The sequence below is a fragment of the Poecilia reticulata genome, chromosome 20 (genome assembly GCF_904066995.2).
Source record: "Poecilia reticulata chromosome 20, P_reticulata-male-v2, whole genome shotgun sequence".
NCBI classification, from domain to species: domain Eukaryota; kingdom Metazoa; phylum Chordata; class Actinopteri; order Cyprinodontiformes; family Poeciliidae; genus Poecilia; species Poecilia reticulata.
In genome coordinates, this window is record NC_088849.1 from 8575705 (window position 1) to 8588716 (window position 13012).

The following is a 13012-nucleotide window of genomic DNA, read 5'->3' on the forward strand; positions in this document are numbered from 1 at the left end:
AAATATTTTAAAGGGAGTATTTTTGTAAAAGTTTGCAAGATGCTTCTGTTTCTCTGCTTCAGGTATGAAGCAGTTCTAGTCCTCGTGTGTTTTTGTGTGGTTGCTCTTGAGGCTCTGACTCAAATCAAATCTTATGAATCTCCCCAAAACTCTTGAAGGATTCTGCTTCAAAATTCTGTAAAAATTGTGGTCATCTGTTGTGGCGCAGGGGTTAAGCACAACCCACATATGGAGGCCTTAGTTCTCGACACAGCTGCCGCAGGTTCGATTCCCGGCCGTGGTGACCTTTGCTGCATGTCTTCTCCCTTTTCTCATTACCCACTTTCCTGTCGATTAACTATCAAATATCAAAAAAAAAAAAAAAAAAAACTGATTGTGGTCATCTGTCCCTGTTGCTTGTTCACTAGGTGCCACACCTAGCTCTCCATTAACTTCCCTTCACTCAGTTTGTGAGCAACAACCCTCTTTAGGAATAACATTTAGCGACTTCTACCCTCCTTGACGAATGTCTGCTGGGCAACGGTGGAGTAAGCCGCAGCATTCCTGTGTTGACTCATGATTTCTCTTAGCTGTGAGCCAGGGTAATCACATTTAACAGAAATAAACGCTTGAACTTTATCCCTCTGTGTGTAATAAATCTATTTTTTTAAGTCTTTTCCTACGATATTCTAATTTACCGATGCCTCTGACAGAACTCGAGAAGCTGTGAGAATCCTAGACGGGAAGTCAAAGCACCACCCTGTTCTCCAGCCTGTGTGTGTGTGTCTTGTTTTTTCAGAGTGTAATTGTAATCCCTCTGGCTCAGTCAGTGATCACTGTAATGGCACAGGATATTGTACATGTAAGGAGGGCACTACGGGCCCCAAGTGTCAGGAGTGCCTACCCGGCTATTTGTGGGAAAATGGCTGCAAATGTAAGTAGAACCACGACTCTCCGTATGTCCGAAACGTCCCGACTGTTCTCCCCCCTGCCTCCCTTCCTTACCCCCCCGACCCTCCCTCAGCTCTGTCTCCTTCTGGTGTCTTTCTCCGATGTTTACCTTCTCTGTTTGATTTCCGAGCTTTGGCTGGAGGAATGTGCTACACATGCGCGACACGACTGTTGATGTAGATGCCTACGCCGTTAGCCGAAACCTTGCATTTCCCCCCCCGCCGCGTCCCGTGGCTGCATTACCGAAGTGGGATCGGCGGGTGCCCGTTACGGCCTCGAACTGGAAAAAAAGAAGCAACGGCATGGCAGGATGCATGCTGCTCAGTAACTCAGGCACAGGCGCGGCGCTCGCAATCAACACAACAGCTGAGTCAATATTGACTGCTTGACAGGCTGCCTGCGATCCCCTCCGTGCCAACATGCAGCAGGACGATGACGTCCAACACCAACATTTCTCTTAAAGGAGAAACGCAGGTCATTTTCAGGTCCAGCACATCCATTATAGTCTTGGCGTCTATATTTCCTCCAGCCATTTGACAAAGCATGCCCCACGAAGCCTTCGTTTTCCTCCAAATGTCACCAATTTTTCATTGTTTTCGTCAAGCCAAAGTTTCCCTGACGAACCTGCAGGCAGAGAAACGGGAGACGTGAACTTCAAGTGGGGGAGTGGATGTAAAGTTTCTGACAGAGAAATTTTGAGATAAAAGACATTTGTGCCGACTCTGATTGTGCTCCAGGCAGAAAATGCAAAGCTTCCTTTGGATGTGACATGTGAGAGGATTGTTAAATTATTTCTTGGAGGATTCTTATGTTTATTTTCCCTCATTTTTTTTATTTATTTATTTTTTATTATTTAGAATAATCAAAGTTTTCTTATTTTCTCTCTGTCAACTGAATAAAACTGGCAACAAACATTAACCTTAAAGAATTGCCCGGGGAAAGAACATTTCTCTGCAAGAGCTACAGCAAATAAAAATGAAATAGTAGGGATGTCCTGCACTTGTCACAGGTACACCACGAGACAAAAAACAACCAAATGACAGTCAGTTGCCGTAAAAAGCAATTATGAAAGAGTCAAACTGCTACCTGAATGTACAGAAAGGAAAACTTAGTATTTCATGGTTTTCCTTGGAGGGGTTAGCTACAGAGCTACATGGACGAATACAGGCAGTTTTTCTAGCCAACTCTGGTATAGCATAAAACACCATGATGCACCATTTCAATAGCTATGAGTCAGTAAGACCTAACAGGTCACTTCGTCTTTAAGTGTGGAAGGTTTCATCCGTTGTTGACCAAATTTTTTAAACGAATTTTGTTGAAGACATCAACAGTATGTATTTAGCGCTTTCTTGACAACACGTAGCCAACACATCACAGCAGATGCTGGAAAAACAAGACTTGCTGAATGCTATCTCCTGCGGCTAGTATTAGCTTTACGAATAAAAGTTTGAAATACATAAGTTTGCCCAATGTCACTGAAACTTAGAGCTAGCATAAGATCCAGCTGCTTCATGGATCTTATGCTAGCTATCGAAGCTAGCATTGGGATTCTAACTAGTAAAAGCTTTCCAAGGCATTTCCAAAACAAAATCCTAAAAATTATACAAGAAATGGAAACATGGACTGCTTTACTTGGTCGGTCAGTCGCTAACTTCACAATAAAAAGTTGGGTAGTTTTATCGGAAGCATTCTTGATATAAGATATTGCAGTTCTTAAAGAATATGCTGCCAGTGCTGTTAAATGATGTTTCTAATTATCTTAAACTACTGGTGTATAAAGCAGATTCAGAGAAACAAATAACAGGAAGATGGTCAGTCATATTCAGCATTTTAAACGTATGTAGCGATACCAAATTGTCTCTTAATATTATTGTACATTTGGCTTAAGGTGTGTAAGTTAGTGCTGTAAAAATGTGACTTTGACTCATTTGGCGAATATTGAAATGACTTGGACGTCCCCGCTTTTACCCTAAAAATACACACAACATAAACGTTGAACCTCATTTCTCTACAAAAGCTGAACAGGCACATCAGTGAGGGAGGAACTTCTCCTGAACATTGTTAGATCCAACACACCACCGCCTTCCTGTGTTTTTTATTGGCTGTCACACAGGAGGTCAGTCACAGTTCAACACTCATTCCTGCTGAATACAAAGCAACTTTAGCGCAACACCTACTGAAACCTAATAATACCTTATTTTGCTTAAATTTTTAATATAGTCATTGTCAGTCTGCAACGCTCCAAACCTGCTGTGTTATGATTTATATTCAGCGCAAAATACACTGGGCTATTTTAGTCATTTTGGCACAGATGGATCTTCATTAAAATGCACTGTTTTTCCACTGCAACTTGTTGGTGGCTATAATATATTCAGCGTGTACAGAGTAAACACACGCTGTCAACACGCACATCTGTTTCCACACAAAGGGACGTTTGGGAGGGAGAGGAGCGTCGCCTGCTAAATCTCGATGCGCTACACGGTAGAAATTTATCGGAAATCAGTAACCAGTGTTGGACAGTGTTGGAGCCGGTCTCCACTTTCAGTATATCCTAGTAGGAACTTTGTTTATCCCAGAAATTACCAACCTAAACGGTGAGAGGATTTCGTCATAGCGACGATTTGGACACATGATTTTGTTTTACCCACCAAAAAGACTGAATAAGAGAGCAGATAGACTCTACCGTGTCCCATATGGCTTCCAACCCACATAAACATTGACTTGTTACCCAACTATAGTCGGCTGAAGTGTAAAAACTTGGCCTTGTGACTAATTAAAGAAGGCTATAAAGAGAAAACATAAAGCCTAAAGATCCTCTGGATGTATTTTGCTTTACAGCATCATGCAGCTTTACATAGTCGTCTAACTATTATGTTTAGCATGTAAGAGCTCAAGCGGAGTTAGGATCTCTACAGAGAACATGATCTGTATTCAATGGAGCTGCGTCAGAATGTAGTTTTCTGTTCTATCAAAAATAATTAATGCATTTTATTTGATGACAGGAGATTAAAATCTCAACACCGTTAGCTCTTTATCAGCTGCGCTGCGATGTGGAGCCGTTCCTCGGGATCCACCGCTGTAACACGTAAAGCTTCCTCCGTGGTTACTGGCAAGCTTGGCGAATATGTGACAAACGTCTTGAGATAAATGACATTTTTTATGGCAGGAGAATAATAAAATCCAGCCTTTAATTTGAGAACACGTTTAAAATAAATGGAACTGATGAAGTTTAGGGTTATGTAATTAACATTTGAGTTGATCAGTGATTTTAGGAAATTTGAATCGATGGTCTTTGACTTCCCTTTTTTCAGTAAGATCTGAACCACAGGAAGAAAGACGGAATGTAATTTTAATCAGCGTTAGCAACTAGTTACATTACCTTGAGTAACCTGTTTTGTTTGAAAAAATATACATTTAGGGGTATTTTTATTACGTTGTACCTTTTTCTTTACTTGAGTAATTTTATCATGAAGTGTTGCTGCTCTCAAAAAGTTACATTTCTGGATTCTCCACCCACTGAATGAAAAACAAACATGTTCTAACCAGAAATATCACCAGAAACAAACACACACCTCCAGGTTTTGTTGTAGCATCATAAGTTTTATATTGAAAGAAACCGATGTAAGAAAAAATATATATTTTTACATATATGAATAATTGTCATTTTGGTCTTCAAAATACCAAAGTTTCCACTTAACTTTACATTTTGGTCCATCTGATGATGTAATTTTTAAAATATTAAATGACTGATGATTTGATCAGTTACTCAGTACATGAGTAAACGTTTTACCAAATACTTTTTTACTCTTGAGTAATTTCAAACATGTTGAGGAGTTGCTACTTTTACTTGAGTACAAATTTTTAGTGCTTTTCCCACCTCTGGTTTTATATCAAGCATTTCTTGAAATTGTCCATTTAAATTGATCTTATCCTGTTTTATGGTGGTATAAATATCACCATACACAGTGCCACTCTTCAAAACAGGAAACAGAAGAGAACATGGTGTTCATGTAACTTTGCGAGTCAAGAAATGGATCCCAGCCTCGGTTTCTATCTTAAACGTCGTTTTTAAATTAACAATCCAGTTCTAGATGGAAATTTGTAAAACTTTCCAGCCTTGTTATTTTTTTTATTTATCTTTTTTTTTGGGGGGCGGGGGTTTGCTGATGCGGTGCTTCTGCTCCTGACTGAGGCTCAATCTGCAGTCGGACCGAGAAACGCAATTAAAAATTAAATCTCTCCTCAAACACATCCTTCTCCCAGACACGGGCACCTAGTTCACTGGTCTCCTTCTCTAAATATTATCACTCATATCAAAGGCAAACACAACAAATCTTGTCATTTACTGCCTGTGCCGCCTTTGTTTACCCGCGGTAATGCGGGAAAAAAGTGGCTTGCGGGTGGAGATGGAGAGCGGATGAAGCTGGCGAGCTCTGAAAGCAGTTCTGAGGCTCCGCGGCACCTTTAATCTTACTGAACCTACATGCCTGACACAACCGGTCATCGACTCGCGTTCCCAAATAATCAATACCCGTGTTTCATGTTAGATTTTTGGCTCTGCTTAATTGGCGGGCGATGAAGCGCTCTGCCTGCAGGGTACGGCCATTACCTGGACTGGCCTTTGAATTCAGCTGAACTTGCTGCTCAGCCTTAAGCCTCGAGTTGGGCGAGTCTCTAACAGGCCGGCTCTTAAAGAGACAGTGCGCTTATTAATGCGTAATGAAAATCAAATCTTCTGACATTAAATCAGTCTAAACTCAGTTAATCAGTTATTACTGTGTGCTAGATGCGAGAATAACGAGATTTTATTTATTTTATTTTTTTTACATCTCTTCCTTCATTTTCAGAAGTTTACATAAACTGAGATGAATGTGACGGTGGGAAGAGCCCAGTTTATGATGTGAACTTCTGGCTGCTTAATTCACTAAATGTGAATAAAATGGAGGATTTGTGTTACTCTGTGTGTGTGTTTGGGTGCAAAATGTGCAAATTAGTGCCAGAACTAAACCAAAATGTACCATGTAACAGAACGGTGCCAACATCGCGCTCTGCTGCATGTTGGCTCTAAACTTTTCCTGATGCTCTACTAAACTAAAATTAGGAGATTTGAAGTTGTTTTTATATAGGTTGTTTTTAAGTAAAATTTTATATATTTTATATATAATTATATATATTTTTTATATATATAAGAAAAAAACAACAACTCCAAAACAGTTTAACTCTCAACATTTTAAATAAGCATTTTGGTGGAAAACAAACTATGGCAACCTATTTTTTGCAGCACTATTCCTAGTCATTACACATTGCTTTGCAAAACATTCATACCGATTTAGCTTTTTACATTTTGTCTCATTTAGCGTATTTCATTAAGATTTTATACAGCGGACCATCATGAAGGAACACACAGCTGTGAAGGCGAAGGAAAAGCATCCGTTGCTTTTAATATCTTTACAAATAAAACCCCAAAACTCAGTAGTGTACATTTAAAGTTCTGCTTCCTTAACATTTGCAGAAGTTGCCTATATGTATATGTAATCTGTGTGCACTTTAAACAGTCAGCATAAAGTGCTTTATGTATTCTACAGAGAAACAAGTTAGGAAGTTTAAATTTTACTAACATGTGGAAGAAGATGATCTGGTCAGGATGAAAGTTGACCTCCCAACAATTCTAACCCCTGCGGCCAGAGTTACAAAGAAAAAGTTTAATTTAAAGTAAATCCATGTGCCCAGTCAAAGTCTTATCCTAAGCCCAATCGATAATCAATGGTAAAACTGAAGACTGAAACTTTGAAGACTTTCAGATATGTGTGAAGTGAAACTCCTGCTTGTTAGAGTTTTACATGTCAATCCACATTAATACACACTTAAAACTTCGACCGCCGCCTCCTCCGAAGTGCAACATTTATAAAATCTGCTTTATTTATGTGAGCATTAATCTTCGTCATGTCGAGGCGCTTCTCATTCCTAATTGAACGTGAGGATTCCTTTCCAGACACGCGTAGCTTGAGGCCTGCTTTCCCTTTAGCTGCTTTAACTTTTAGATGAGGGTTAATACAAAAAGAAATTATTCTTATGTTCTTATTTTGAATTTATGAAACATTGTCCTGCACTGGAATAAGTGTTTTTTTTTTTAGTTTGTAGAGATACTCATTTGCATTATAGCAGGAGAGAATAATAAAACGATTGAAACGGGAGTTTTTTGTCCAACTAACTGTAATTCAAAGCAGACGCCGTATTTACAAAATGCAGCTGGTGTCGGCATAAAAGTAAAACCAAATAAAGAAAAGTTTTCCATCGACGATGTGAGAATAATGATCAATTTTTAGCTTTTTATTTGTCTCCTTCGATCAAGCAGGTTTTATCAATCTGACTTGTCTTCAGACGTGATCTCAGAATCGACAGTAAAAACTAACTTTCTGAGCCATGCGGTACTTTTTTCTTTTTTTTCTCTGTCCTTCAAGGCGCACAAACATGAGTCAAGCATTATACAGAGACTCTCAGGTTTTCATCAAAGCTCTATTTGGCTATTCCGGGGAGATGGCAATGCACCCAGTCCTGAGTATTAGGAGCGAGATCTGATATTTGTTATTGTGATATTTATGGTCCACAGACTTCATATATTACTCACCACATTGTTTTCCACTCCTCCCATAAAGGAGTGAAACGGGCAGAAGTGGCCCCTTTGTTTATCACTGTTTATTTGTCTCCGTTGGTTTATTAGTTTGTGCTGTGCAGCTTTGTTTGCCTCCAGCTTGCTTGACAGCTTGCCTCCACTGGGAATAGAGTGGCCTCGGTGTCCCAGCTCTAAATATACACCAATTTTCACCTAATGTTCAGTTTGTTTAAAGTCAGCGCTGTCCGGGAGAAGCCTTGCAGGCACTGAGGAGATTGTGGATTTTCTTTTTTTTGTTTGTTTTTTTATTTATTTTTTCGGCTGTGATGGAGCCGATTTACTGGAAGTTTAGTCAGAGAGCTAAAGTTAAATGGACATGGTTGGACGCTGATGTTTAAACTTTGATTTGTTTTGTGTCAATTTTAGATGCTTGACTGTCAATCTAAATGTTGTCATTATCAGATAAAATTATGAACAAGGTTACTACCTTATTGGTTAAAAAAAGGGGGCAAAAATAGAAATATAGTGTAAAGTTTTTAAATCGTGTTTAAATCAACAGTGTAAACTTTTCTCTTTTTTTTTTTGAAAATTCCGACATGAATCTGTAAAAAAAAACAGAATCACTAAATTTTGCCAAAATGCTTGAGGCGTTTAAAACACTTCTACTTTTCTACACCTTCCAATCTTTTACCATAAAAAATTATCAAGATATGCACCGGTCACAGAAGTCGAGGCCAACACAAATAGTTCCCACAACTCTGAAGTGATTGGCGCCGGTGAGCCGCCATCTTGGTAGGTAAACGTAGCGCAAAGCGTAGATGAGCCATGGCTTTGGGATTGGCCTGCATGAGACAGAGATTGTGGCTTGTTTGCTGTTGTCATACCAACTCCATAGCAACTGTCATGATAGTTAGTTATGGGTACCAACCAAGATGGCTGCCAGCTACAAAGTGTGACATCACATGAGAGGTATTTATTTTTGATCACCTATTTTGCAGCTAACTGAGATTGGTCTTTTAAAAACATAAATACAACAAAAAAAATTCTACTTTTTTTTTTTACATAGTTAGAAAACAGAACTGCCATAACACTAAAATGTCTGACAAAAAAAACACAAAAAAAACAGATTTCTTCAAAACAACCCACGGTCGCTTCTTTTCAGTTTGTTTGTTTTTAAGAAAACTACAAACACATTAAGGTTTGTGTGTGAACAAAACCTGACTAAACACCCTTTGTGGGTCATGAGATGATGTCACACTGTGTGTGTGAGAGATGTCAATATTACACAGCTCTGCAACACAACCTGATTATAACGTTTTCCTCTTGCATCTTATGTTAGAGATTAGCATGAGTAGCATTACTGTAAGCAATGCAGATCCTTACTTCAACTATAACATTTCCAAAATTCAACATGTTTCATTATAGACAGATTTGCCTTTTACAAGAAAAAAAAGAGTAACTTTGAAATAATAATGATAAAATTGTTCAGCCTTTCTGTCATTTACTGAAACCCCCGAACTCCCTGATGTATGTGATGTAATAAACTCAACAGGCCTCTGCAAAACATAGTCTTTGTAGTAACGTTTGTACTTTTTCCATTTTTGGACATTCTGATACTTTGAATAACAAGCTATTAAAAAAAAGAAGTAGTTTTTAACTCTGCAGCAAGTTCAAAACTAAATTGTTAAAGAGTACCTTCAAATATATCTTCAAAATGTCTTTACAAAGATTGTGAGGACACAAATACGATGTTTTTTTTGGGGGGGGGGAGGGTTGCCCTTGTTCCATTCATACTTGCATGAACATTGATGCATGAGTGAAAGTCCTTGAAAGGAAATTCAGAATTAGCCAAAGTCGGCCAGTCAGACATTGGAGGAAGCATCAGTTTCTGCTCTCAACAGTATCTAAAACTTAATGCAACCAAACTACATTATCTAAGACTTTGAAATCAAAATCTTAGACATGGTGTCTGGAGAAGAGCCCATAGTTGATCATTGTATCTTGGGCTAAAATTCAGCCTCATCACTTTCATTCGCACTACAACGGCTTCCAAAAAGGCCAAAGGTGTGAAAGTCAATGTCAGCTTAAGGCTTTCACAAACTGACTGTATACCGTGATTCTGCTTATGTCACCAGAATGCAGTGATTAACAAAGATGAAGCACGCAGAGTAAGCAGCTGACATGGCTTTTCTCAAGTGTTCAAAGATACAGACGCGATCCTTCAGTTCAGTGAACGAGGACTCTTTCAAATACTAATCTGCTTTACAAGACAGTCTTTACAAGACTTTGGATTCTTGGAGAAAAAAAAAGTATTCTTATAACTCAGGAGAAGGGCAACGATTGTGGAGATTGTTGCCTCTCACCTTTCCAGTCCTTGATTGTTGTGGTATTGAAAAAAAAACTTACAACCACAGCCCTCAAAGCATTTCGTTGGTGGTGCTTCACCTCTTCATACAATTAAAACGAGAGCATAGTTTAGAGTAGTTCACCTCGTTTCCTCTGCGTTTAGAAAGTGACACGACTCCCCTTTGGCAAGGAATGTTTTCAGGGCCTTTACAGACAGACTTTTAGCAGAGGGTTCTCGGTTCGGTTGGCTTTGCAATGCGTCTGAGCGGCGAATGATGCAACGCTGTTTGTCTGTATTGAGCGGAGAACTCCAGCAGACAGTGGAGCAGCTGAGCATTAATTAAATGGAAGTGCAGTTCACACCTCTCAAGTCTGGAATCGTTTTCCTCAGTCAGAAAATACTTTTGAGACGGAGTCTGGAGTGCTGCGAAGGGTTTAATGGTTTGAACACAAAAACAGTTATCACATTAACATTCGATCTACGCTGCAGTCCTCATCCATCATCACAAGCTATCGATAGTTACCAAGTTAATGAGATATATATATAAAAAAAGAAGTTATAATTAGTCTGAGTTTCCTCTGGATGTTGACGTCTTGAGGCCACGGTGAACGTTTTTGCCAGCAGACGCTCATTTGCTGCTCCTCCACTCGATAGGAGAGGCTACCTCAAGGGCTTTGGGGTGTCTAGGAAGAACGCCTGCTAGATATTTCCTTAGGAAATGTTTTCGGAAATACAGCAGTGGACAGAGGCCTCGGGGTTTGCCCAGAACTTGCTGCAGTTTTATGACCGGCGTAGCAATTTACAGGAAAAACTAGCTGACGAAAGTGAAGAATTACTAAAGAAACTGCTAGTTTTGGTAACAGTTTAAGAAGTTAGATGCATTGTTTTCCTTTTTCTACCGTTGAGGTGAATCGAAACCGTTTCTTGAAACAGTTACTTTAAGTGAAACTGAACCTCGGGTTCAGTTTTCTCCCTGCTGCTTGAACTTCTCCACATTTTATCCCAAACCAAACCAAACGTCAGTGTGTTTTGCTGGGATATTTGATAGACCAGACTCGATAAGACTCGATTTTAAACATTTTTTTTATCGATACAAACACAAAAAATGCAATGTGTTTAAATAATTATTTAAATAACTTGTTTTATATAAGAAACTTCTGCGAAGTCCCATAGATGTAGGTTCCCTAATTGGATTAGATTAAACACTATGTGTGAAAGAAAACTGGTACTGTACATCCCCTAAATTTGTGTTGGTCTGTCAAATAGTTTCCACAAAATACATACAAATTTGTGGCCTTAATATGGCAAAAATGTGAAGAGGTTGCAGGTAAAACTGATTCCTAAAGCAACCCGATTGATAAAACTGTTAGTATTTGGTGAATGCTATGTACAAGATTTTCCTTTAAGCGCTCTTTGTATTGTGTTTGCTGACAATTTACTTGAAGAAATGTACATTTTAAAAACACGACTTAATCACTGCTATCATCAGATGTGGTCATTAGATTTTCCACAGTGTCACGATCACCTTGTACCTTCAAGTAAAGTGTCATCCATTGCTTGTGCGCTCGGTATTCTGACCTTTTCTCTCCTCTGTTAACGTTCCTTTCGCCGCAGCCCGGGTGTGTGACAACGAACTCCTGCGCTGCCAAAACGGCGGGGAGTGTGTGAACAACCGCTGCAGCTGTCCCGCCTCCCACACGGGCCTGCTGTGCGAGAAGCCCCGCTGTGAGTCCGAGCTGGGCGGCTGCAAGGGGCCCGAATCGGGCCAGGCATCCCTGAGGCCCCCTTCGCTCTGCGGCGTGCTGACGCTGCTGCTGGTCGGCGCGGCGCTGTGGAGGGAAACGCCGCGCCGGGCCGCCGCGCTCTGAAAGGACCTGTACCCCGAGTGGGAGCGACACTCAGTCCCACTCTCCCCACGATACTTCCTTCCCTTAAAGATATCTGACAACCATTTAATTAAATAAAAAATTAAAAAATTCACAAAAAAAAAAAAAAACAACCATTAGCTTTCTGAACTGCGACGCACTGAGCTTTCTCCGCTGCCAGACTCGGTGCTGACAATGACGGGAATGTGCCAGACTAAAGCAGAAACTTTCCATTTAAATACAAAGAATATATAAAAAGTAAAGAGTGTACGTCTAAAATAAGAAGAAGAGCAAAAGTATTATTAAAAGTATGAGTAACTGAGCATTTGCCTGATAAATCAAAGAATGGTGAGTTCCCCCCCCCCACCCGCCTCCTCCACCCGCCTCCCTCTAAGCCATACCAGGTACAAGAGGTCCTTCCAGTTTGGGGAGGAATAACTCAACGTGACAGACTCGTTCACTCCCTTTCTTATTGCCACGGCAACAACAGCTGCAGCCAATCAACACTCGCACAAGCCGACGGCGGCCGTGGATCCTCAGCTCTCCGCCCCCTCGGGACGCATCTGCGAGTTAATATTTGCTGGACTGACGATGGCGAAGAGAGAGAGAGAAATAATAAAATAAAATAAAAATACCTGTCCTTGCCAAGCAGCAAAGAAGACTGTCCTCAGAGATGAAAACTGTTACACTTCAAGGCGATGACAGACGGAGAGAGGTGGAAAAAAAACTAAACAAAACAAAATAGACATTCTTTGCTGTCAGTGCATTGTGGATAGAAGGAAATCTGTCCTGATTGCCTCTTTGTGACGCAAAAAAAACTTTGCCCTCGTTAACCCAAAACTCCCACCGACATCGTTCCCTCTTGGTCTTTCTGTCTCATCCCTTCCCTCCTGTTCAGCCCTCTCACCTTTGACCCCCTACACCCTGACCCAACGCTGCCACTGACCTGTGCATTTGTGAACTTTAACTCTGTAAACCCTCGTTGGTCGAAAGATTCTTCTGTCCAATGTTAGTGATGCACATGTGTAAGAAGCTCTCCTCTTCTCCTCTTTTCCTCCCTCTGTTCTCTCATTCCTCTCTACTTCCAAAAAGATAATCTAGTAAAGCTGTCTGACTCCGTTTCTGTCTTAGGGCCACTTCGCTCCCTGCAATCGTGGACAGAGGGTAGCATTTTTTATTTTGTTTTTATTTTACCCTGGGCAGACAAGAAGTGCATAGAGAACCATCCAGTGTATTTGCAAGTTCTTTTTCTTGGCA

At 40.2% G+C, this 13012-nt stretch overlaps 1 protein-coding gene across 10 annotated transcripts in view; it reads left to right on the plus strand.

Moving 5' to 3' along the window:
* The window catches only part of ntng1a (netrin g1a), a 158768-nt gene extending 146879 nt beyond the window's left edge, over positions 1-11889 (plus strand). For 5 of the 10 annotated variants that reach the window (XM_008438353.3, XM_081601330.1, XM_008438352.3 and 2 more), the window contains 2 exons: positions 779-913; positions 11505-11889. In XM_008438353.3, the coding sequence (XP_008436575.1) occupies positions 779-913; positions 11505-11758 (389 nt within the window). In that variant the 3' untranslated portion in view covers positions 11759-11889. The remainder of the gene's footprint in view (positions 1-778; positions 914-11504) is intronic. The other 5 variants (XM_008438360.3, XM_008438362.3, XM_008438365.3 and 2 more) reach the window with 1 other exon arrangement.
* Positions 11890-13012: the final 1123 nt, after the last annotated feature.